The sequence below is a fragment of the Podarcis melisellensis genome (genome assembly GCF_964234715.1).
Source record: "Podarcis melisellensis genome assembly, chromosome: 3".
Classification (NCBI taxonomy): domain Eukaryota; kingdom Metazoa; phylum Chordata; class Lepidosauria; order Squamata; family Lacertidae; genus Podarcis; species Podarcis melisellensis.
In genome coordinates, this window is record NC_138530.1 from 84,916,459 (window position 1) to 84,943,064 (window position 26,606).

The 26,606-nt window shown below is 42.0% G+C and overlaps 1 protein-coding gene across 5 annotated transcripts in view; it reads left to right on the plus strand.

The window, feature by feature from the left end:
* Positions 1–26,606, plus strand: part of COL9A1 (collagen type IX alpha 1 chain) — a 62,043-nt gene that overhangs the window by 22,185 nt on the left and 13,252 nt on the right. For all 5 annotated transcript variants that reach the window (XM_081906115.1, XM_081906117.1, XM_081906118.1 and 2 more), the window contains 18 exons: positions 3,582–3,605; positions 3,793–3,846; positions 4,471–4,524; positions 5,658–5,690; positions 5,791–5,847; positions 6,181–6,234; positions 6,688–6,741; positions 7,192–7,245; positions 8,332–8,385; positions 10,415–10,468; positions 11,547–11,600; positions 11,724–11,777; positions 13,413–13,466; positions 14,498–14,542; positions 14,635–14,688; positions 14,797–14,850; positions 21,407–21,460; positions 22,248–22,319. In XM_081906115.1, coding sequence (XP_081762241.1) covers positions 3,582–3,605; positions 3,793–3,846; positions 4,471–4,524; positions 5,658–5,690; positions 5,791–5,847; positions 6,181–6,234; positions 6,688–6,741; positions 7,192–7,245; positions 8,332–8,385; positions 10,415–10,468; positions 11,547–11,600; positions 11,724–11,777; positions 13,413–13,466; positions 14,498–14,542; positions 14,635–14,688; positions 14,797–14,850; positions 21,407–21,460; positions 22,248–22,319 — 933 coding nt within the window. The remainder of the gene's footprint in view (positions 1–3,581; positions 3,606–3,792; positions 3,847–4,470; positions 4,525–5,657; positions 5,691–5,790; positions 5,848–6,180; positions 6,235–6,687; positions 6,742–7,191; positions 7,246–8,331; positions 8,386–10,414; positions 10,469–11,546; positions 11,601–11,723; positions 11,778–13,412; positions 13,467–14,497; positions 14,543–14,634; positions 14,689–14,796; positions 14,851–21,406; positions 21,461–22,247; positions 22,320–26,606) is intronic.

A 26,606-nucleotide genomic window follows, 5' to 3' on the forward strand; every position in this document is an offset into this window, starting at 1 on the left:
CTTGAAATCAGTAGAGAGCAGATTTAATTTCTTCGCTGCCTTAGCCTTTATATGCCAACCTTCAGAAACTGGCCTTTAAAAACAACCTCTGTAGTATTTCATGGTCGAAATTGCTTGTGCTGACAAGATCAGGGGATTTTCTGATGAGGATCCGAAGGACCTTGTCCAGAGTTCTGGGAAGGGGCTTTTAAAAAAGCCCCTCAGGCTATTAAAAAAGACCCTGATCATTGGAAGTTGGTATGGACTCCCCCAGAAAAGAAGTATTATCAGCATGAAAAGCTGTGCTTGGAAAGGAAAACTGGCAGCCATTCTGTTCATAGAAACAGGAGCTATTAAACTATTGTCAGGTCCTATTTACAGATTGGCCTTATCATGATGATGTTTTTTATTTTATTTGTACCATGCCCATCTGACAGGGCTGCCCCAGCCACTCTGGGCAGAATGTTATACTTCTGCCATAGTCTTCACCAAGGAGCTCAGTGTTAAAGTCCTTCCTTCAATTCTGTATCCACCACAACCCTGTGAGGTAGGCAAGTCTGAGAGAATGTGGCAAGCCAAATATCACCCAGTGAACTAATGGCTGAGTGAGGAGTTGAACTAGGGCCTTCCATCTCCTAATCCAACACCTTAACTGCGCCACATGGGTGTTCATGTGGGCTTTACCTTGCCTTTATATTTGAACTGTACACACACATATTAGAGAGACAGGAATCCAAAGAGTTCTTTGTGTGAGTAGAAAGTGTTTCTGTGCACAAGGAGAAAGGAGCTGAACAAAAATGGCCTTGGTGCAGAGTTAAAAAACAACTCACCCTTTATATTCCCCTGCCCCACCCATTTTCAAGTCATCGACCAGCATATTCAGGAGGGCTGGGAATGGGTAGCAAAATATACAGAAACAAATTAAGTATACATCAAACACTAGTTTACAATATATGAAAACTAATAAAAGATGAATCAAAATATTTATAGGATGTGAACTCCTGTGTAAACAGACACTTAAACTGCAGAACTGAGGAGCCACCAATAACAAGGCCTTCCTATGTTGTGCAAACCAATGGGAGTGTTCCTCCCATTTCAAATATGTTCGTCTTTCTTTGGAATTGCGGCAAAGGAAAGGTTAAAGTCAGCTTCCCTATGTGCCACAGTACTGATCCTGCTTGGGGTCCCATGCAGCAACTATTTGCAAAACAATAGGTGCACACACTGCATTAACAATAACACACTGAAACACCATGTTTAGTTTGACCTTCAGAAACTGCAAAAATTGAAACCAGAACCCTGTAACTTCTTATGACTTCTGTTTCTTTCCAGGGGTGGAGGAAGGGAGGTGCGGTGGCTGTGGGCCACCCCCAGTGTCACCACTGGGGGGGGGACAAAATGCCAGGCGGCACTTACTGTGGGGCCTGTAGCATGCCCAAGCCACCGCGTCTGGTTTGGGCATGCACAGGCTCCGCGCTGGCCCCACGGTCTGCCCACTGCCTCCCCGCCAGCTGTAGGGTGGCTGAGTGGGAGGAGGCAGGCAGACTCTGGAGGGCCTGCAGTGCGCCCCGCCCCTTCCTCCACCACTGGTTTTTTTCTATTCTATTTAATATCATTTACATACAGATTACTCCCTAATTAAAATATATATGCCTAAAAAATCACTGTGGCTTCCAATGAACATTAAAACAATAGAATGAAACAAGGGAAATGTATGTATTTAAAGAAGGCAAAGGGACCGAAATAACCTTAGTGAGTGTTAGGAGAACATTCACTAATAACACTTGCTCAAAAGTGTTCAGGGTGGCATTGCTGCATTCCTTACGAGCCTTTGTTTGTTTGTTTGTTTTAAACAAAATAAATGATACATGGAGATGTGGATAAATAGGAAAGCATGCTACTGCTGTGAGAGAAATGTTACCGACAGCAGTAACATGAGTGCAATACTGTTTGTTCATAATGAAAGCAAATTACTGTTGTTTGATAGAGGGCAAAATTAAAGGTGGCTGATGAGAAGGTTCCTACAGATGCCGGTTTCCTGGTGGAACGATTTAGCAGAGCATGTGGCGAATGATTGCACGGAATAGCTTGTTATAGCTGCTAATTTAAGCAAACTGAGTAGAAGAAAGTCACCCTGCATTTCATTACTTGGGGAATCAGAATAACAAAAAGAGAAACCAGTGGAGATGCAATATAACACCGAGACATTTTAGGAAAGATCCAAGCCTAGGGATCTTTGGGGGTGATGTTAGCATATCCTGCACTGCCACCAGCTAGGCCTCACCGTCAGTCACCCAAAGGAGAGATTTCTCGTTTAAAATGTTCTGATGTACAGCCTGGCACTCAGCTAGGCCTAATGACTACCACAGACATCAACTTAATTATCTCCAGTGCCTATGCAATCCAACACTATGTGACTGGGAGTGGCCACCGGGACCACATAACACCGGTTCTGAGAGATCTGCATTGGCTCCCAGTACGTTTCCGAGCACAATTCAAAGTGTTGGTGCTGACCTTTAAAGCCCTAAACGGCCTCGGTCCTGTATACCTGAAGGAGCGTCTCCACCTCCATCGTTCAGCCCGGACACTGAGATCCAGCGCCGAGGGCCTTCTGGCGGTTTCCTCATTGCGAGAAGTGAGGTTACAGGGAACCAGACAGAGGGCCTTCTTAGTAGTGGGACCCACCCTGTGGAACACCCTCCCTTCAGATGTGAAGGAAATAAGCAGCAATCCTATCTTTAAAAGACATCTGAAGGCAGCCCTGTTCAGGGACGTTTTTAATATTTAACGCTGTATTGTTTTTAACACTTGATTGGGAGCTGCCCAGAGTGGCTGGGGAAACTCAGCCAGATGGGCGGGGTATAAATTATTATTATTATTATTATCCTCCCTAGCATCAGGGCAGGACCCTGAGTCACCAGAAGATAATGAAGGCAGTGGCAATTGCAGTTGCCTCACCTAGTGCTTCTCTTCATAGCTCCAGGCTGAATGAGTACTGGGTGACTGGAGCTGTCTTGCTTCCAGCGCTGCCACCTCCCTACCATTGCCCGTCATGGCTGTTGCCCCGCTACCACCCGTCTTTGTGCTCTGAGGCGAGGCCAACCACAGGGCTCCTTTCCCAGGGCCACATCCCTGCTGCCAGCAGAACGGCCCTATAGGTTCCCTCACCCAGCTTCTTGAAACCGTGCATCTCCGCAAACTTGAACAGAACATTACTTGCCCCTTTGGAAAACGTGTGCACTTCTGTTTCCTAGCATCGTTATGGCAGCGGCATTGAGCTTTAGAAATGTTAAGTTGTACCTTTAAGCCTAGATTAATCTATAAAGAAAATGGCTGGAATTGGACTTTTAATAAAAAAAGGTTCTCTAAATAATGATTGACCTATTACAGGGAGCATCTACTTCAAAAGTAGTAAGCTTAAAACTTCATGAAATTGCTATCCATCCTAAATACACAGAGAGCTAAAAATAATGCTTTCATTATTCCACAGTTTGGAGGAGGTGGAATCTATCTTGTTATTTGTTCTCTCATTTTATTGTTGGAGTGCTCTGAAGTCTGAATATACTAAAAAACTAAAATGTGCTATATTTTTTTCCCTTCAGGGTAAAGGTATTCCTGGATCTCTAGTAAGTAGATATTCACCAACTATCAGTAGCATAATAAAATAATACACTTTATCTTCAATGCAATAGGTCTATTGCTAATATTTTTAAAAAACAACCTCTTAAGGTCTGTTTAGAAAGCCATTTATTCCTTAGATAAGGGTGGCTGTTTATAAAGAGTTTAATCAAATCAATGTCTTTTCAAATGTAGGGTCCTCCTGGTATTGCAGGACTTCCTGGTGAAGTGGGCAGAGTTGGGCCACCTGTGAGTATATATCACTGCATATTTTTTAAAAATCACTGATCTAAATTTTCATGTTAACTAATTAAATTCCCCATACTAATTATGCATGTTTAGGAACGATATTTCCCAACAATGACTGGCATATGAAGGCTAACCACGTTTACCTTGAAATAAGGGCTGGATAGCATGGTGAAAAACTTCCCAAATGGTGTATGCGACTGGGCACGCAAATGGATTTCCATGCGGAGGTTTAACTGCATGGTGGTTACTTTTAAAGATTCTGAGTGGTTTTGTATGTAATAGGGGCTTTAGTGATGGTGAATGGAGCATGAGGCATCTTTAGTTATTTAATAGCTGCTATCATCTCTGAGCACTTCAGTAATAGAAATTACCATCCCATATCTTTTCGATGTACTTCTTTTATGAAAGAAACAAGGGATATAGATTACTGTAGGCTCTGTTCCTCCTGTCATGTAAAACTACTTTTATATTCTGTGCACTTAGAGTTTTCCAGAACTCTGAACTTAACCACATTATAAATGGTCTCCTCTGTGATTGCTACAGCCTTATTTACAAATAAGGCCAGAACAAATATCAGTTATGCAGCTCACTGATATACAGTTGTGCCACCTTCAAACTATTTAGGGTGATCCTGGAAAGAGAGGCCCTCCTGGAGTGCCAGGCCCCCCCGGCCCCATGGTAAGTTCGAGATACTCATTTTATTATACATTTATTAAAATGTCTGTTTCCCCAACTCTTTCGAAGTGTGGAGGCATGTTTCTGTGGGTTAGATGTAGCATTACTTTGTTGTGACATTCCCTCCAGTGGTCACAGTTGACCTGGTACGGTACTGAATTTCAAAGCCTTCTGAGTAAAGGAGTACAAGAGACTTCTTTTCATATGTGTTTCCATTTATGCTGGTGGAAGCAGGAGGCGAGGTCTGGGATCCTGCACTGTTTCTGGTACAGAAGATGCCCTGCTTCACCAGAGAATACACTCTTAGAGTTTGACGAGCCATTTCACAAGATTTCAGGGAGGTCTCAACATCCACCCTTCTAAGTTGTGATTTGTTCTCTAGCAGTGTTGGAGGATATACAGATAACGGCCTATTTGTGCGGAGGTTATGTTCCTGATCTCCCCACCCCCCACCCCACACATCAGCAGAGCATGCATAAGCTCATTCCGCCCCGTTCTGCCCCTTTTCCTGCCAATTCCAGGTCACCGTGATACGTGGTTGCATATCAGTTGGACGTGCGTAGATCTGTTGTTGCCTGTACTATGCTCTTTGTACAGGTAACAGGGTAGATTGACAGGTCTGCTTGCAATCTCAGTCAGGTAACAGTCCATATGAAATCCACTCCTTTTAATCAGTTTGCCTTTATGTTTGGTTACCTATCTACACGGCAAGGCAAAATAAATAGATAAATAGAAAGGTTGAGCTCTTTTACAAGGTCACATTCCAAGTGCATATTCTCCTTTGAGAAAGAGGTTGCAGAATGTCCCTTAAGAAATGCACAAATTAAACACCCAGTGAGGACCCACCTTGCTTAAATGTGGTGCATTTTGGCATACAACCCATTGCTTTTAAAAAGAGAAATCGTATGTGTAGAAATGTCTGTCTACCTATCCATCCACCCACCCAGACGTAAAGAAGTGCTCTTCTTTACGTCTTTAGCAGAAAATACAAATGGCTTTTGATGGCGGGGAACAATGTGGATTGCTGAAATCAGAAAGTTGAGGACTGTGTTGAATCTGCCTTTTGTTCATTTTCCTGTTATGTTATGCCTTTAAAACAAAAAAACCCAAAAACTGTTCTATTAAATCTCCTTCAGGGAACAGTTGGACTTCGTGATGGAGATCCACTGGTAAGATACTTATTTTACCTTTTTGGATGAAAAAAATGCTTTTCTGTAATAGTTTCTCATCCTTAACTCAGCTTTTGGGTTTTCTCTCCCCCACTTCCAGTGTCCCAATTCGTGTCCACCTGGCCGATCAGGATATGCTGGGCTAATGGGTATGAAGGTAAGAGAACTGGTCTTCTTGAATATGTTGTAAATGTGGATGCATATTGAATACGTTGAGTTGTAGGAATGGAAGGCAGCACACAGAAGCCATCTTTCTTTTCCCCTCCTCCCGTTCTGAAGCCCACCGTGTACCCCCTGAAAAGACCTTCAGAAGATTGGGGGGGGCCCTGCTGCCCACCATAGGCTTTGCTATACATGGGGCTGTAGTGGCAAGAGGAAATCACCCAAAGTCAGGAGGAGGGATCTTGTGGGAGCCTGAGACATAAAATTTTTAAAAGATGGTGATTGTTTAAACCTACTAATTAAACAGGGCTTTGCTCTTATGCTTTAGGGTCACAAAGGAGTAAAAGGAGAGGCTGGTGAACCAGGAAAACAAGGCCATAAGGTAAATGAAATAGAATACTAGGTTAAAATGATTTGGAAAGCCAATGGTTGAAAGAGGAATCATGTTTAATTTTGTTATGCTTTTAACAAACGAAAAGAACAGTCGCTTTCCTCTTAGATTTATTTCCCCACTATTGCCACAGCACTTTTTTCTGTTTTAATCCCAAACAGCTTTGATGTCTTCTCCAAATAAGGCAGTTTCTGCATGGACTTCCCTTCTGTGTAAAATACAATGTTTTGTGTACTACACATAGGCCATATGAGTTGCAAGTACACATTGATCAATAACACTAGTAAATAGTGCACACTCTCTCTTACAGGCTGAGGCCACAATCCTGACCTCATTTACATGGGAGTAAGCCCAATTGAATTCAGTTCAACTTACATCTGAGTAGACATGATTAGGTGTTAGAATGTTCTATAAACTAATTTGTTATTATTTGTACTTATTTAGGGCGAGGAAGGTGAACAAGGAGGAGTAGGTGATGTTGGCACTCAAGGCCCACCAGTAAAGTATTTCCTTTTAATTAGCTTTTTATTCGCATTCTGTTATCTCTAATGTACAGATGTGAGAAATTGTACTATTTATTCCTTTAATCCACCTGCAAAAGATTCATTTCCAGCTGTTCAAACCAGGTGTGAACTGACACATTGAGATGACGCAAATCACAGCTATGTTGTCCTTTTTAAAAAAATTATCATATGTTTAGATCTTTCCCGTCTGTTTTTGTTACGTAATGTTCAGTAGCTAGGGCTTTTTAATTCTTGATTTTATTAAAAGTATACTATTTTTAAAATCTACGTGCCTAAAATGAGAAGCACTTCTTATAATCAAGATCTGAAAAGGTCTTTTAAAAAAAGAAGTATATTATCCAAGGAAATACGGTATGAAAATTTGCATATATAGGATAACTCCACTGCGCAAAACTGCATACTTACAATAAATTTTGCATTTCAGGGACCTCAAGGGTTAAGAGGTATAACTGGCATAATGGGACCCAAAGGTGACAAGGTAAGTAATAGCAATGATGCCTTTATCATTTTAAATGATAACTTTATCATTTTAAAGCACAGGGGTGCTACCCCACAACACTGTCTGCCACTGCCTGGTACTGTGGGAGAAGACTCCTGTCAACCCCCAGTAAACTAGGTGGACCAAGAATCCATCTTTAGAAATGGAAAGCAGAATAGCTTATTGTCTATATGTGGTGCTCCTCTTTAGCCTGTCAACTCTCTGGCACACTTGGATCTCATTTTCAGAAAACCAAATTTACCTTTCTGATTTTCAGAGGTGTTCATCAAGGGTCACCTTGAATACTTTGAATCTTTTATTGACCAAGAATGAAACACTATTATTATAGCCAGCGTACTTATTTTATTGACTCACCAGAATTGCTATTTACTATTACCCTTCCCATTTACTCATGTTGCTACATCAGATTAAATGTGTATATAAAGGCTTTTTCCGATGTACTACTTCTTGATTACATTACACATTCTCTTCTACTATTGCTGTTTCTTTTTGCTTGCAATTGTCTCATCTGTAAAGCATTCTTGCAGCAGTTCCATAAAGGACAATATATTTTGGTTCAATTCACTATAATTCTGTAGAATAGCACACTCATATGTTACGTGCAGGGCATTGAGAAATAGTTGAAGACCGAAATGACCTGCAGTGGAATATATTCAGAGGAACGGATCAATTGCTGCCCAGCATGATCCAACAGAGGCGCAAAGGTTCAGTGTGATTTTGATGCAGACTTTACTTTTGCAGCGTGATTACCACTTTTCTGTGGTTAACTCCCAGGTTGCATTGGTAATCTCTGAATTTTGAAATCACATGTGTTGCCATATGTTGTGGAACATCTTTATAACGACTAGTGGAGTATAGTTCCACAGCAACAACTGCATAACAAATCCTTGGTGGTCATTCCAGCTCTTGACCTCAGATGTAAAGAATTGAGGGTTGGAACAAAATAATGGCAAGTGTGAAGCTGCTGTCTGCCCCATTAGCCTCAATAGAAAATACATGTGATTGCAGAATATTTCAAAGCTTTTTATATCTTAATAATCCTTTGGTTGGTTGTTTTCACTGTAGGGTGCTCGGGGTCTTGATGGTGATCCTGGTCCCCGGGGTCTTTCTGGGCCCCCGGTAAGTTTCTTTGTCTTATCAGCAAGACCTCTAAGAAGGATTCACAATTAAGCACATCAGGGTGGCTACCCTGGCATTCACATTTCAGGAGTGCCTATCTCAGTTTTCATTCTTTTAAAAAAACCTCCATACGGTAAATCTCAATCCCTTGTTCCCAGGCACATGAGTTTGGCGTGTGTGTGGGAATTGGCTGGCCTGTAGTAATAAATATATTAAATAATGTAAAGATTGTCAGGATATCAAAGTATTACTCGCCCACAGATGTGGCTGCATACTCTGTCACTGCATGATTCATTGTTTTTTTCTTTTCTTTTTTGCTACCAGCCTCTGCTGGGAATGAGCTGTTGTTGTGCTGACTGTTCAGTATAGCTAATTGGATCATTCAGTTATTCCTGATGGGAGGGATTGTGGCACATTGGTAGATCACATGCCACAATCAGGGATTCAGGGAGTTCCAGGTTCAAACCCTGGCATTTCCAGGTAGGGCTTGGGTCGACTGCTGCCTGAAACAGTGAAGAGTTGCTCCTCATCACTGTCGCAGTGGTGAGCTGGATGGACCAATTGTCCGACTCAGTACAGTGGTACCTCATTTTCGAATGTCTCCTTTGACAGACATTTTGGTTTTCAAACACCGAAAACCCGGAAGTAAATGCTTCAGTTTTTGAATGTGCCTCAGAAGTTGAACATGCCTCACGGCTTCTGCTTAGTGCAAAATCCTGAGGCCTAGCTGTCGGCTTTTGGGTTTTCGGTTTTTGAACGTTCCAGAACTCAAAACGGTCTTCCGGAACAGATTGCATTCAAAAGCAGAGGTACCACTGTATCAGGAAGCTGCCTACATTCCTGGGTTGATGCAGAGATAAAACAGAATTTCCCATTCCCAGAGGAGGATCACCTGCTGTACCTCTGCTTGTCATTACACTTGGCTCACCTCCTTCCAGTCCAGAGGTACTCTCAGAATAGTGTCTCACACAGAAACAGAGTGGTGCACAAGTGCTTTGATGGGAGAAGTGAGGTCAGCCGGAGCCCCTCATGATCTTAAATTGGGGCCATCTTTTATAAAGTTAGTTATTACCACATGGGATTTTCATACAGTCTATGTGGAAACATCAAATTCAATTTTCTCTGTTCTTCAAGAAGATAGCAAGAATGAGTTTCCAGTAGTATGAAACATACTAAACAAATATAAACACAATATTTAAGGTACTCCCAATGTTTGTGATGCATAAGTATAAAATGAAGATGGATATTTTGTATAAAATAAGATAACATGTCTTCACATGTAAACATAACCATTTCATGATTGGCTTATTGTTTCAGTTGTGTTTTATATTATGAGCCCTATTTCACCTAGGAAATCCTTACTGAGGGTGCAGTAAAACTCCTGGAGCAATTGACACATAGCTAAAGAAGACCAGAATTCCAAAGCCCTACTTTCTGTCTGTCTGAATGATTTCTAGGCTGTCTTTCAATGTAAAACTCCCACGGCGGTATGCAATCAATAATTTAAAAAGTAACAGTAAAATAGTGTACAAAACAAATATATAAGCACAGAAACTACAGCCATAAAAACTAATAAAATCTAGTAGAGTTGCCATAAAACCAGAAACAGTTATCAAACATGCTGAAATAGCTACTCAAATAAAAAGCAAAACATATTTGTTTGGCTCCCAAAGAACAAAAGGTTTAGTGGCTGGCAAGTTTCCCTGAGGAAGTCTTTTATATATATAGATGTGCTTCCCCTGTATGCATTTATAAGCTTTTGGGATTTACAGTAAGCTAAAGATTGGCTTGGCTTTGATATTTCCCCCCTTGTCCAAGAATGAGGGACAATGACACACAATCAATTCACCCTTGTCTAAGAAATGGCCCTTCTTGACCTGTTATCTTGAGGCTTACATCATAATATGCAGTTACAGTAACTCTTTTGAAACATGGAAATTTACCTTGCCTTTAGCCATCATCATTCACATAACTTTTATTTAATTATGACAAGGAATTGCCAGTTAATGTGCTTAACATTTCTTTGCAGGGCGATCAAGGACAAAGAGGTTCATTGGGGGAGGCAGGCCCTAAAGGCGAAAGAGTGAGTTCTTATTGAGTTCCAGTGGATGACTAAGTAATAATGTACCATTGATACCACAAAACTACCAGGCCCTCTGCCTGGTTCCCTGTAACCTCACTTTTCGCAGTGAGGGAACTGCCGGAAGGCCCTCAGAGCTGGACCTCAGTGTCCAGGCTGAAGGATGGGGGTGGAGATGCTCCTTCAGATATACTGGGCTGAGGCCGTTTAGGGTTGTAAGGGTCAGCACCAACACTTTGAATTGTGCTCGGAAACGTACTGGGAGCCAATGTAGATTTTTCAGGACCTGTGTTATACGGTCTTGGCAGCCACTCCCAGTCAGCAGTCTAGCTGCCACATTCTAGGTAGCCCCATGTAGAGCACATTGCAGTAGACCAAGCGGGTGATGACTAGATAACTAAGGGTCTTGTTTCCATACAATGCAAGCCTGACGTTGGGCCTTGGGCTCGAACACTTCCCATTCTCCTCCCCTCCTCCCATGCCACTGGAAAGAGGTATAAACAGCGATTCAGTTTCACTTTCTATGATTTCTGGCTTGATAGATGTGAAGCAGAAATTGTGGTGTAAAATGAACTCGGTTGCAAAACAACTCAACTTCAAGCCATGGGTTAGTTTGTTTTAATAAAGTAGAATTTATTTTCAACCACAGTTTCTGTTTTATATGTAGCAACAAGCTTGGAATCATGGAAAGGGAATAATAAAATTGTAGAGTTGGAAGGGACCAGAAGGGTCATCTGTTTCAATTCCCTGCAATGCTGGAATCATTTGCCCAATGTTGGGCTTGAACCCATGTCTCTGGGATAAAGACTCTTGTGCTCTACTGACTGAGCTATCTCCAAGCACAAATGTATTCCTCTTCCAAGTAGAGAGAGGAAGGGGTGTCCTTGACCACATAGCATTACATGTGAATTGCCCCATTGTGTGCACGAACATCGAAATAAAATGGGAATAAGGTAGTTTAATGCTAATACACTTGACTTAAGTTATTCGAGAGGAGGCATTCACCTTGCTTTATTCAAGTGTGTGTCCCTTAATATGACTATAATGTTCAATATGCTTTAATTTTCTTCCTTTTTCTTAGGGTCCTGAAGGTGTTAGAGGAATTAGTGGTCTTCCTGGGCCTAAAGGAGAAAGTGTACGTATAGTGTGATTATTATTAATCGTAGCATTTGTAATTTACATTGCTATCATGTATTATGAAACAAGTGTGATTTACATAATGGCAACGTATTACAGAAGATGTTACTTCTTTCTCAAGGGCTTACCGGGAGTTGATGGCCGTGAAGGGATCCCTGCCATGCCAGGAACAAAGGTACTTAATTCACCGTGCTGTTTAATTTATTTTTTCAAAACGAACTGCTCACTTCCATATTGTGTGGATTAGGAGCGAAAATCACAGAGAATCAGTGCAGATTAGGTGAACTGATAGAGAACAGAACTATTAATTATGATTAGTGATATTATCTCTCTGGGTCCTGCATATCCAGAGGCAATAACGGTGACTGGTGTCTCGAAAGAGTAAGAGTCTGCCCCATCAAGTTGCTCCTAATACGGTGTCTCTTGACCCCACCCACAACTCATCCCACCTTCCCTATACCAGCTCTGCCAATGGAAGCTCCTCCTCCCATGCCAGTGGGCGCCATGATGATAGCTAAGTGGAACTTCTGTGAGAGGTGTAGGCAACCTTTGGCCCTACCATTGTTGGTGAACTGTTAACTTCCATCAGAACTAGCAGACATGGCCATTGGCCAGGGAAGATGAGAGCTGTACTGCAGACTGTGCTCAGCTAGGACCACCAAGTTTAAGGGAGTGTCCTGTGTTCTGGCACTTTGGTCTAACCAGCAGCTACCTCCTTATGTTCTAACGGAGCAGTCAAATGCCAAATTACCACTTGTGTCACACATGCATGAAAGGAATCCTTTACACATATGCCTCCACCAATTAACACCCCCACTTATTTCCCATTTAATTAAGGTAATTGATTGCTAACATTCATTTCCCTTCATATTGAAATGCCCAATTTTCTCCCCTTGATTGGACATGGCAGCTCTCCAGTCTTTGGGGTTTGCACACAGGGCTGCCTCATGGGAAGCCATGTCCTTAGTGAGCCCCAGATGTCGATGCTGTGCAAGACGCCAAACCAGTCAGATCTCCACTTAAAGAGGTAGGACATGCAGAAAGCAGAAGTGTGCTAGTTAAATGTTATGAATGAGCCACTTTTGTCAATGGTGAGCCAGTCTGCTTCTGCTCCTACTGCATCTTCATGAAGAATACGACAGTCACTCAAGTTGCACCTAGCATTATCTGTGGGTGTAAGCAGAGAGCAAACCTTATTTGCCTCTTTTGTGCACCCATACTGGCTGGCTGGGGACGCGGGTGGTGCTGTGGGTTAAACCACAGAGCCTAGGACTTGCCGATCAGAAAGTCGACGGTTCAAATTCCTGCGACGGGGTGAGCTCCTGTTGTTCAGTCCCTGCTCCTGCCAACCTAGCAGTTCGAAAGCACGTCAAAGTGCAAGTAGATAAATAGGTACCACTCCGGCGGGAAGGTAAAGGGCATTTCCGTGTGCTGCTCTGGTTCGCCAGAAGCGACTTAGTCATGCTGGCCACATGCCTTGGAAGCTGTACGCCGGCTCCCTCAGCCAATAAAGTGAGATGAGCGCTGCAACCCCAGAGTCGGTCATGACTGAACCTAATGGTCAGGGGTTCCTTTACCTTTTTACTGGCTGGTTGAATCTTTTGGTTAACTCCCAAGTACTATCAAGTTGTTAACAACCAGAACAACAGGGATATTACATTCCCATAAGTTAGCGGTTTGGAAAAGGATGCCACAGTATTTTTTTTAAAAAAGATACTAACTTGTTCGTTTGGGCTTTTTTTCTGAATAGCAAACAAGCAGTTTGTACTACAACGGTTTTCATTTGATTAATGCAAACGTTTCCTTCCAGGGTGAACCAGGAAAACCAGGCCCTCCAGGTGATATAGGAGTTCAGGGACTGCCAGTAAGTATTCTGTGCACTTTAAATGTAAAACATAGTTAAATTTCCAAGCCAGACCAAAGCTTATTAAGCCTTCATTTTCTGCAATGACAGGAATAGTGAGAGTCTGGGGAAAACTATGAGGAGCGGAGCCTTTAAAAATTAGGGTGTAGGTAGCATGATTCAGTTTTACTGGGATGATCCTGTTTGTGTTAATTGCATACGTAAAGGGTAAGTTCCAGGATTGTCATGGAAGCTTTAGAGGGCACCCAAGCTAGGAAGCTAGATAAAAATGTTGATATCTCTCTTTAAGAGAATAGAGCATGCCCACTTCCTCACCTTTTCACCAAGGTGCAGCCCCGCCATGCTGTCTCCCATTGCTCCACCCAAATACAACTAAATCTAGTGCTGCCTATGCAACATGACGACATCATCCCTGCAAGCATATTATGCCTGTGCTGAAGTGTATGTCAAAGACTGTTTGGCTCCTGAAGTTTTCCTACATCTTTTGTAATGTATAGCATAGATTAGTTGCATGTACTACTATCAAAATTTGTTATTTTCCTTATTCAGAAGACCACTTTACCACAATCTCTCGCTCTCTCTCATTCCAATTCCTTGTGCCTCACTATATTCCTAAGGTGGGATGAAGCCATAAGGAAACCAATAGATCAAATAAGATAGTTGCTGTTGCTGAAAACTGGGCTCTGGTATGAAAATCAATGTGTTTTCATAGCATGCTTTTAGGAACCAACTTAAGCATGTGCTTAAAGAGTATTCCATGTCCTTTGGAGGGGGAAGGTTAATTATGTTGGCACTAGTTTGGGGTGTTTTTTAAAATGGATTTTGGCTCTGTTGAGACATGCTTGTAAAAGGTCCAATATAATTCACTTGATGACATAGCTTGGCAAAAAGAAACAGTTCCCAACACTACGGGAGACACTCCTCCAGTGCAGACTATAATTGCCCGAGGGAGCAAGGAATATTTGGACCTTGTAAGTACATAGAACATTACAAACATTTTAAGGCAATGTGTTTTCTTTGTTTTGTTTTAGGGTTTACCAGGGTCTCCAGGAGCAAAAGGTGTTGCTGGACCACAGGTAAAGTATTCTAGGCAATCTGGGAAAGATTCCAGATGTATTTTTTAATTATTATTCCACTCTTGTGGCTAATTCTCCTTGTCTCCCAACAGGGTAATGCAGGTCCTCCTGGGATACCTGGCTTGATGGGGAATTCGGGTAAACCTGTAAGCTCCATTTTTTTCTCCAGTTTCATTTAATTTTTAAAAAAACTTGCACATTTTGTGCAGAATCAGTTTTAAAGCACGTTCTGTTCTTGTAATCGTGTTAAACAGGGAGAACAGGGGCCACAGGGAGAAAAAGGGCCCATCGGACCCAGAGGCCCATCGGTAAGTACTTGTTCTGCTCTATCTTTAGGTTCTGGGATTTCAGTTATAGGACAGTGATGCAGGAGACAAGGTCTGCACAAAAGCCGCTTGTGTTATTTGCCTGTGACGTAAACTCTTTTAGCTTTCACATCAATTTCTTCCAGTCCCAAATTAGTTGTTCACATTTGCCGAATCATAATACAAATAAACTCAGCCCGATATTCTGTAGTGAGTTAAACACTCTAGCCAAAACCATGAAACATGTAAGTAGAATTATATATGATAAGCTGAACATTAGTCTACAGATCCATGTCATGCAGAGCTTTCATGGTCCGTAGAGGGACTGAAGACCCTTACACACTATGCCAGAAGTTGTGGGGTTCTTTTTGGTTCTTCTGTTGTGAACTGAGGATGAATTTCAGCTGCACTGCATGAGGTCTTAGCCATTGTTTATGACATAATGGAAGCCTGACATTTCTTGGAACCTTCTCAAGAACCTGTCCCTGGGTCAACCTAAGGGTCAACTAAGAGTCAACCTCTCAGCTACACCACTGTGTCCAGACTTCATTCAAAATGTTTGGTGCGGCCACCTACTGTGTTAGACAGAGAAATAGGGCGCCCCTTTTATATTTTATTACCCCATGAAATAATAATATATACATTATCCTATATATTGGACATAATATATGTTTAATTATGCATTAATCATTTACGCCATGAATATCCTTGAATATACTAGTACCTATAATTTTACATAATACATAACTGTTTATTGTACATAATATTATATACCATATGACTATTAAATATGTATTATTAGCTCATTTATCTGATTTAAGAACGTTATGTCTATCATGCATTATTGTAAACACTCATGAATGTCCATACATCACTACCATCCATAATCTTACATTCAGACATTACCTGAAATATCTCTCGTCAACATGGAAGTGCATTTTACACCTGGTTATTTATTAATCTGGCATATCACATGAGAATCATCAGCCCCTGTATATAAGGCTGTATATAAGTATCACGTCCATACTTGTGGGCCATGGCTTGATCCAAGGTAGGTCGAAACAGGAGCACCTCTACCATGCAAATGTATGGTACAAGATTAAGAAATGGGTCCTCAAAGGCATGTTTGGGTTAAAAGTGGGTTCTGGGCCTGAAAAGGTTGAAGATACTTGATCTACACTAAACACAAAGGGTGAGATATATTTCTTTGGAATCCACATAGACCAATACACAGGCACATTTTCAAACCTAGTATGCAAGTGTTGTTCTAATGAAAACCACTTTCTGGAATACATTCTAGTAACATCACAGGTTCACTAAATGGTGTTATATAATCCTCCCTGCCAGGACTGTTAATACAGGCTTGCAGCAGGGATTCTTCTTACCCAAATGAAGAAAGGCGATGGGGGATAAAAAGTGAAGTATACTTAAGGACACAGTGCACTATTCCTGAACACAAAACACTGAAAATATGGCAGTGGATTTGGGGAATACTGCTTGCCATTGTGCTCCATGCAAAACTGAGTTGCATAGAGTAATAACTACCAAAGTCAAGGGATTATTCCTTTGCTTTATCTTTCAGCTCTGGCTAGTGACACAATAACTTGATATATATTTTTCCAGAAAAACTCTTTATTTGCAAAAATTGCAAACTGTTGGTGGCTTTGAGCAGAACCTGGTTTAGATATACTTGGCTATTTCCCAAATTCCTTTCTCTAAACTGATGCCAGTCTGAATGTTTTTGGACAGCTCTTGGTTAATAAAGAACAGGGTAGTTCCTTAACCGGATAATGCAAGATAATCTTCTAAACTATGTTTTTAATCCCGTAAAATGCAACCAAGGGTTTATAAAATCAGCAGTGCGTAGAAACCGGAGCTACCATACTGTGTTAATTATTAACCATCCCCACTGCAAGCTCTGGAAGCAGTTCAGATTAGACTCTGAACGTTCTAGTTCTAGTGACCAGCATGACATCTCCTAGATTTCTGCCAGCTAATAATGGTTTGCATAAGCTGATAGATGGGCAAAACATTCTATAAATCATGCTTTCAATGAGAAACGTGGGGGAAACACTGCTTTACACATTAGTTTACACCGATTGATTCGTTATATCTATAAATTTACAAATCATTCTTAACCATACAGTGGTACCTCAGGTTACAGATGCTTCAGGTTACAGACTCCGCTAACCCAGAAATAGTACCTCGGGTTAAGGACTTTGCTTCAGGATGAGAACAGAAATCCTGCTTCGGTAGCACGGCGGCAGTGGGAGGCCCCATTAGCTAAAGTGGTACCTTAGGTTAAGAACAGTTTCAGGTTAAGAACGGACCTCTGGAACGAATTAAGTTCTTAACCCGAGGTACCACTGTACTTACTTGGAAGCTAGACTTCATTTCAATGGGGCCCACTCACAAGTAACTAAACTACTAGTTTACAGCCATGCAGCCCAGTATGGTTAACTTAGAAGCAAGTCCCATTATGGTCAATGGAGCTTCTTACTCCCAGAGAAGAGCGCCTAGGATTGCAGCCTTAGGGTCAAACTGCACATCATGCTTAATGCATGACAGGCTGCTATTTCTCTTAAATTAATTAAAGCTGCAACACCCCCCCCCCAGTAGTTCTCAAGAGTGTAGCATGCAGGGAGGGTAGGTGTTTCTTTTCCCAGCATCCCCAAACTCAGTGTAGTTACAAAGTTTAGTAAAAAGTTCACATTCTATATTAAAAAGTCGTCCTTCTTGATTTCTTATTCTTCCAGTAAGTTTCACCATTTCTGTGTTTTTCATTAATTTTAGTTGCCAATCTTCTTTAGTTGGAACTGCTGCTTCTTTCCATCCCATCCCTGGGCATATACAGTGGTACCTCTGGTTACGAACTTAATTCGTTCCGGAGGTCCGTTCTTAACCTGAAATCGCTCTTAACCTGAGGTGCCACTTTAGCTAATGGGGCCTCCTGCTGCCGCTGCACCGCCGCCGTGCGATTTCTGTTCTCATCCTGAGGTAAAGTTCTTAACCCGAGGTACTACTTCCGGGTTAGCGGAGTCTGTAACCCGAAGTGTTTGTAACCCGAGGTGTTTGTAGCCCAAGGTACCACTGTATCATTCTAGCTGCTGTTGTATCTTACAAAAATAATTTCCTTTGTTCTCTTGGTACCTCTGAACCCAAAATTCCTATAAAAAGTGTAGTTTGACTCCTTGTCTGCATGCATCTCCTCTACAACCTGATCAACAGAACTATCAACTTTTACCAAGTACTTGATTGGTACCTGGTTCATGGTAACATGATTGGCCAACTGCTTGAACCGCTATACTTCCACTTAATTTGATATAGCTTCCTTCGGAGCATTAGAACCATCATCCCAATTGTTATGATCTGCTGCACAAGGGGAAAAGAACACGGATAAGATCAAGCCTTTGAATCACTGTAATGGCACAAGTCAGGGTACAGTGGTGCCTCGCAAGACGAAATTAATCCGTTCCGTGAGGCTCTTCGTATAGCAGTTTTTTCGTCTTGCGAAGCAAGCCCATTGACAGCTTAGCGGATTAGTGCTATTAGTGGTTTAGTGGCTTTTAGCGATCAGCTGTTAAGCGGCTTAGGAAAAGGGGGGGAGGGGAAAAACCCGCAGGAACTCGCAAGACATTTTCGTCTTGCGAAGCAAGCCCATAGGGAAATTCGTTTTGCGAAGCGCCTCCAAAACGGAAAACCCTTTCGTCTAGTGGGTTTTCCGTCTTGCGAGGCGTTCGTCTTGCGGGACACCACTGAACTGCAATCTTACAGCCAAACTTCCTATATCTTAATGTTATAGATCAAAACATATTAATAAAACATGTATTTCATTGTTCTTTTTACCAGTTGACTTGAAGCTTTGCTTCGCACACACATTATGGAAATTGGTCTATATGATTATCGCACTTCATTTCTGGTTGAAATCTTTGAAAGCTTTCCTTTTATGCTAAATTGCTCCAGAGTATCAAATTTTAAACTTCAAAGTGTCAGACATAATCAGTGATAATGCTTTTTTTAAAAAAAAGAATCAGCAGCAGTAGTGGTATAAGCAGATTATTTGTGCTCAGTTGGGCACAATGGCCCATTCTTGGCCTCACTCTGCCAGTCTTTTCCAGTTCTTTTCCTCCATTGTTTCCACTCTGTTATTTAGCAGAGATGCTATATATGGATCAGATGTGCACCCTCCCCCCAAAAGCAAGATGGCTATGCTGTTAAAATGGAGATATTTTACAGTTCTTATGCACAATGTTGTTGTTTAGTCGTCTTAGTCGTGTTCAACTCTCCGTGACCCCATGAAACAGAGCATGAAAAAGCTTCTCCTTTTTTATGTCCATGGTGTTTTCTTGGCAAAATACTGGAGTGGTTTGCCAGTTCCTTCTCCAGGTGGATCACATTTAGTCTAAACTCTCGGTTATGACCTGTCCAACTTGGGTTGGCCCTGCATGGCATAGCTCATAGCTTCTTGGAGTTATTCAAGCCCCTTCGCCATGACAAGGCGATGAAGGGGCTTTGGGACAATACAGTACTTCAGTTTGGACTTTGATGAGGCTTCACAGGAACGGGGCATCATCATAGTGGGACAGCTACCAAGAGCACCTCTCTGAGCACCTTCTCAAAGTTGGAAGGGACCACACTGATGGATTGAGTGCTCTTGCTTGAATTTTAAAAAAATATTTAAAAAACAAAAGGCACATCAAATTGTGCTCAGAAAATGGGGGCTGAGGAGAGGGAGATAAACATATATAGCCCGCAATATGCCAGGGACAAATGTGGCAAGAAGTCGCTACTTTGCAGTGAAGAGTCCAGTGGCCTAAAAGTTATCCTCAGGATTCGTTTCCCCATCCGTAAACAATAACTGGAAAGCCTACATGCATGCTTGCTATCCTGCATGTTCATCCTTCCTGGGATGTTCTCAAGAGCACCTTCCCTCTAAACTGAAAAGCTCCAGATGTTGTAACCATTCCTGAAGTGAGGTGACCAGAATTAGGGTTGCACCATAGATGTGTACAATGCCGTTACGAAAACAGCAGTTTTGTTTTCAAACCTTTCCCTAAAGATCCCAAGACAAGCATTGTGATGCAGATGCATATCTAGATGTGCATTACCTCCTTATTGGCTGTGCAAGAAAAAGGGCTGTGCCCTCTTCAGTAGGGCAGCTAGGTGTAGACTTTTGACACCTGAAGAACAGGTGTTCAGATTTGATGCCACAACATGGTTTGGTGCTATGCGAATGAACATGGAACACATATGATCTCTCCTCATCTTGAGCACGGTGATCTCACCTGTCTCTGGTTTATATTAAATTGAAGGAGAGAGCATAGAAGCCCAAGGTTTCTAGTAGCCAACTGTACTTAGACCCTCACACCATGGGTTCACATTCATGTGAATTGTCAACCTGAAACAAGTTCACACGATGTGCAGCATTACAAAATGAGATTTTCCTAATTGAAACTCAAAAAGATGTGAGCATATAATAGATTTTTTTTTTTAAAGCACATTAAACTGGAACTGCTAGCCTGAGCAACCTAATTTTCCCTACCAAAAATATTAGTTTTTTCAATTGCATATCTTATGGTGATAAACAGAAGAAGTGGTTTTCAACTTGTTCTAATTTTAATTATGTTCACGTGAATCTGCATCTAGAGGCATGTTCAATAATCATGTTACAAAAGTAACTAAATGGAACTAAATTTGTGGAGAAGATTAATTAATTTTCTGGGTCACCTGAAGGTTTTTTCCAAGCCTTTCTAAAAGCTTCTCATGTTAATGACATAGGAATTTTATAGAAGCAGTGACTGGAAACCTACCCAGTTCTGAGTTCTTTTGATCCCTCCATGATACTTAATTATTTTCCAGTAAGTTTCCTGGCTTTGTTTTGCTTGAAAAGCCATTTAATGCAATTTCGAGATGCGGCATAACATGTATTTCATATGTAGCTTCATCTTTTCATTGCTCCATAACCTGTTGTGTTACAGTTTCCTTACCAGAATATTAACATGAAAGCTAGAATTACACCTACCCACAGTGGTTCATGTTAAGTCAGTTCCGATGATGTATCGCTGTTGTCAGATTATGCACACACTCATCTAACTGGTTGATAAACTTATCTTTAAAAGTGATACAATAAGAAAGTAATAAGAGCCTGCTGGATCAAGTCAGTGGACCATCTCGTCCAGCATCCTGTTCTCACAGTGGCCAAGGCGATGCCTCAAGGAAACTTGCAAGCAGAACATGGCCAGAAAAGAACGCTTACTACCCACAGTTTCCAGCAATTGGTATTTAACCATGGGAACCAAGCATCCTCTATGAAGAGATATTAGGCTGCTCATACCCAAAGAATCACACTTGAGCATATGAGCGTGTGCTTGTCCTTCCAGAGGAGATACATGTGTGTATATGATGCAGAATGAAATGGTAGTATTAGGAGCTACCTTCTTCTAAGTCGGTATTTTGCTTTTTAGCTGACTATTAAAAAAAAATTATTAAGCATTAATGAAACGATTCTTCATTTTGCTGCCAGAAAATGCTTTAACAATGCCTCCTTGTTTTCTCAAAGGGTAGCAGAGGTGAGCTGGGTCCTGCTGGCCCTCCAGGTCCGCCAGGTAAAATGGTAAGCAGCCAGTGTCTACTCCCATCAAATTCATTTTTATTTTTCCAAGAGCTTATGGTTTCCCCTTAGGATCCATAGCAACCTAGCAGTTTATGCAAGAAGCTGAAGATGAAACATGAATACGATTATTGTTGCCTTCCCAGCTTGTGACTCTACTAAGACCCACATTTTCTTATTTGAATTCTGTAAAATTCTACTGGGAACACATCATTTTTAATGCAGTTCTGTGAGGAAGAAAAGTGGATATCTCTCTTTGTGTATTGCCTTAAGATGGTGAAGTTAGCTGTCGCTTGTGTTATTAATTTAAAAAGGAGCAGGAATAATGAAAGGCCAGTTTTTTCTTTTTCCTTTCCTGCTAGCAGCTATCTGGCATTAATGACTACTGAGCGTGAATGCCTTCTTTGAAATGACTCAATCTTCATTTGCATGGTTTCTGCTCGAAGGGCAGCCTGGCTATTTGGGAACTGAAAGAGCTCCCTGTTAGAGAGGAATGCTCACACCATAGGGTTGAGGAATTACAGCATCCTCCTCCATAAAGGCACAAATATTTTAGCAGATGTATTAAAAGTCTAGGAACTGCTGTTTTCTGGCTGCAGTAGATTATAGCAAACTGTCAGCAACAATTTAGCAGAGTCTATGGTTCAGAAAGAAAGCACACAGCCGGCTGTTCTTATTACTCTCCATAGGGAAAGTGTAATGTGCTTCTCAGAGGCTGGGTCTCTTTATCAATGGTTCTTTTGTTTAGTCTAAAAATTACCCTAAGAATCTGCCATATTTGTTTCCACAGGGTGGCGAAGGTGACATAGGCCTCCCAGGTTTACCTGGGCCTCCAGGATTGCCTGGTGCTAAAGGTGACAGGGTAAGTATACGATTTGCCATAAGGAATTGCTGCAGCTACTCTTGGTCTAATTATTTCCTGAAGCCACTTAAAGGGGGGGGGGGAGGAGTTAAGAACTACCAGTATTGCAGGGGTGGGGAATCTGGGAGCCTTCTCGACGTTGTTGGACTGTTAACTCAAGCCCATCCAACATGGCTCACGGTCAGGGATGACAGGTTGCAGTCCAAAATCTAGAGGGCAAAGGTATCCCTGCCTTGAATTGTTATGTATAGGTTTCTGCCTTCAGGTCTGTGAAAACTGTTGTGGTGTGTAGCCAACAAGTTCCTCAACAACACCACCAGCACACACACCTTGGTTGTTGTTTTTACCCTTAACCTCACCTTTGCTGATATTCCTCATGATATTACTGAAACTATCTTAATTGAAATCCTTACTTTAATTAAGGCCCCCACTTCCAGTCACGCTATGACCGACATAAAATTGAGCCTAAGAAGGGAAACTGTTCACCTTATTAGAACCCCAGTTCCATCCTACGCTGCTACTGCTTCATAGGTGCCAATTCTATACGGCTGAGGTGTCTTCAGTCTGCCCCGCCCCCCAAGTCTGCTGGGACAGGACTGAGCCCCCTCCCCAACCTTGCAGCAGTGGTCCTTGCTTGGCTAGTAGCAGGTCTTGCTGGGCCTCGCTTGGGTGGCAGTGGTCCTCGCTGGTCCTCTCGGGCGGCAGCAGGCCTCACTAGGCCTCCTCCTGAAGTGCAGCACTCAATGCAGAAGATGGCCCCTGCAATTTTGGATGGAACTCGGTGCCTCTGTACCCCTTTGATTGTTGCTAAGGGTTTTTCAGATTATTTCTGAGGTTTTTGTTTTCTGCTCATTAGAGTTCTTTCCCCTGTCCTTTCCCACTCAAGCCTCCAGTCTTTTCCTTTTGCACCTCTGGGTAATTTTAGCTTTCACATTCAAAGTCGCTGGTTGCTTAGTTAGCAAATTAAGGAAAAATCTTAGCTCTGACTTGATTGTCAAGAAGATCATTCTCTCTCTGTGGGAAAAGGCTTCTTAACTTCAGCTGTTGCTTTCTTGAAATTCTTTGCCCTGTCTGTGCTAGGGGATATTTGATGTTCTGTCAATGAGCATTCATCATTATGGCATTAGCTTAGTTGGCAGAGTGCTATAGAATTCCAGAGCCATCAGTTCCGAGGAATTAACTCGGAAAGGGTTTATTCTCAAGGGAAGTCTAATTATAGGTAGTCTTTACCACTTGCTACTGATGCCTAGAGCTCTTCACTGTAGCTGTACCTTCCCCATACTCATGTGATCTTCTCTATATTTAAAATGGAATATATATATATATAATTTCTGCTCCAGCCGTTGAAGTGTCTACTGGTGGATTATTTGATGGTCCAAAATACTAATAGCTACCATTAACAAAAACCATTTGTGCTGCATTCTAGAACTCAACATCAGCCTTAGAGTTTTTCTGAGTGTCCCTTAGCTGCAGTGCTTATTGCACTGAATTAAAATATGTTCCTGGACAAAATGAAGGGCACAATCCCTTTCACTCACAGAGAACACCACACCTCAGGCCATTGGAGTAAATACTGTTCCAAGGCCACCAACCCCCCATGCACCATTGGTAGTGGTTGTCTGTGCACTAGCGGGTGGAAGAAGAATGTGGCACTTTAGGTCCTCCATACATTGTGAATGGTTGAGTGTATTTCTGCAGCATGCCCAAGGTCATTCACCATGGTAGTGGCATGCATGCCCTGAGGTGGCTTAGTGGGGAGGGTGAAGTTCTAATAGATACCTTTGGGGCACCCTGCAGGTGTCTCTGTCTCCATGACAGGTGAATATAGTGTCCTTTTCCCACTAAGGTCTGCTTCAAACATGCCTTCTCAACTTTCCCTCGGTTGTACAGTTGCTGCCCTCTCCATGTGACCCAAGGATCCATGCATGCTGCTGTGGGGATTTTTGAATCTCCTTCCCACTTGGATCCAAGAGGAATTCCAGAGTGGGTGCTTGTTGTGTGGTCCGCCAGAACCACCTAGGAAGGGGATACAAACACTCATCCTTTAAACACACAAGTAGGCACAGGTACTCACGTTCTCACATGAAGATGGCCAAAAATGCAGAGGTTTGACGTGAGGATTATACCTTGTCATCAACTCAGATGGCTTCATCTGTCATGGTAATATATTCAGTTATTCATGAAAATGGCTCCAAACCATTAGGGCAGACAGAAGTGAAACTTGAAGGAATACAAGAAGCGGTTTTATACTAAGCCAGGGCAACGTTCCATTTTTTATTTTTGCTTTTGTTGTAGAATGATATTTTCTATGAGGGGGCATGGTGGTGGTAAGTTGGCACAATTCAAACCCAGTGACAGGAGAGCCAGATTGGCTCCGCCGGTGTATTTGCACTGCACTGAGCTTGCTGCTGCCACCTCTGTTCTGGTATACAGCAACGATTCAGAGTGAGGGAGGTCAGGTGATTGGCACTGCTGTAAATGTGTGGGGTAGGTGTAACTACATGCCATAGGAAATATACTGGGTATAACTGATAGAATATTAGTTACACAGAGGGTAGGTGGTAGCAGTGGCATAGTGGGGTGGCGACACAGGGGCGGTTTCCTCAGGCGCAGAATTGTTAGGGGTGCAAAATTTCTGTGTCTTGTGCTGCCTCAATACAGTTGCATGCTTCTGTTTCTGGGCTCCATTGAAAATGGTTTCTACGTGCAAACCAGGACGTGACCTCTCCAAACAACGGAATGACTCCTATTTCCGCAATCTCCTGGGTGACTCAGACACTGTTAGGCAGTTGAATGTGCATGTGTACTCTGTCTATTCCCTCCCTCCCCTCTCCTCTGTGTGGCCCCGGATACTGGCAACCCATGCTACACCACTGAATGGTAACCATATCTGGGGGGTGTATTTGTGCTGCATCCTGAAATTGGCAAAAACAGGCACAACACACTGTTTCCCTCCTAGCACTGCAGGATGTTGTGATGTTCCGACATGCAGAGTAATCCCATGGGAACAGTGCCTGGCCAGGTATTCTGACTTGGAAGTCTGAGGGTAGCCTGCTGTTGCAATGGTCTACCCATGTCCACATGCTTGCCACATACTTATTCTTTTGGTTCTGCACAGTGGTGTTGTATAAAAGCACTGCCACTATTACTTTATTCTTAAATTGCAATAATACAAATGTACCTTGTATACATTCTGTAGGAGGGAGTGCTGAATATTTGTATCTAGTTTGCTTCTGTTCTTCTTTTCCTCTCATCTTTGTGCCTCCATGCTGCTCAGCAGGCATGATGCAATGTATGAAAGCCAAGAGAAATAAGAAGTGTAGATGAAAGAGTATTGTGTGTGTGTTCAATATAAATATCTCCAAAATCTTTGGTGCATTCAAACACACACTCGGCAGCAGTAGTACCAGATTGTGAGGGGGCAAACTCTGTCTCATATATTAAGCCTTCCCATAAAGAAACATCTCTGTGTTTCAAAGGAGCACTCTGATTTGCAAAACATTTATTCGGAATTAAGTTATGCTGTTTCCATCATATTTACAATCTTGGATGAAAGTCTGCTTAGAAGAGCAGTCTCAATTAAAATTCTAATTTAATATTCTATCTATTGTTGGGTTTAATGGAAGTCCCTAGGTGTTTTTAAAATGAAAGCTGATTTTCTAAAAAAAATAAGAAATCAAGAACAAAAATGGGAGACTTTCCTGATCTGTCTTGCGGAAATAGGTCTTGTGCAGGTAGAAAGGCTTTGCAGAAATTCAGCAAGAGAAGCTTGTCCCACAGTAAAGATGGAGCAGTGGAACTCTTCACCAGCTGAATTTAATGTCCGCTGTGCAGCTATTTAATGTACTGGGGCCCTAGAAGAAGAAAGGTGGCAATCAACAATACCAAGTTTCATTAGAGGTAGCTTGAGAAGTGGTTTGTTAAGGAAAAAAGTCAATGAACATGTCTCCTGGCAAGGAATTCTGAATATGAGAGGAAGAGGGAGGGAAGGAGAGGCAGCCTTGATGTGCAAATGAAAAATGTAAAGGATGGAATTCAGAGTGAGAGTTAAAATTTGCATTGAAAGGGCAGGAAAACTCATCAGTACACAAGATCATATCATTCAATGTGGAATAATTAACTGCCCCGACAGTGATGCATAGATACCTCTCAGTTACATTTTTCAAAGGTCTAAATGCCCCCAAATGCCTTGGAGTTAGGGGTTTCCAACTTCCTAAAATTGGGGAAACCACCCCTTGCAGGGGAAAAAGAGGAAATGACTCTTTTTATTATTATTTCAGGTCAAAC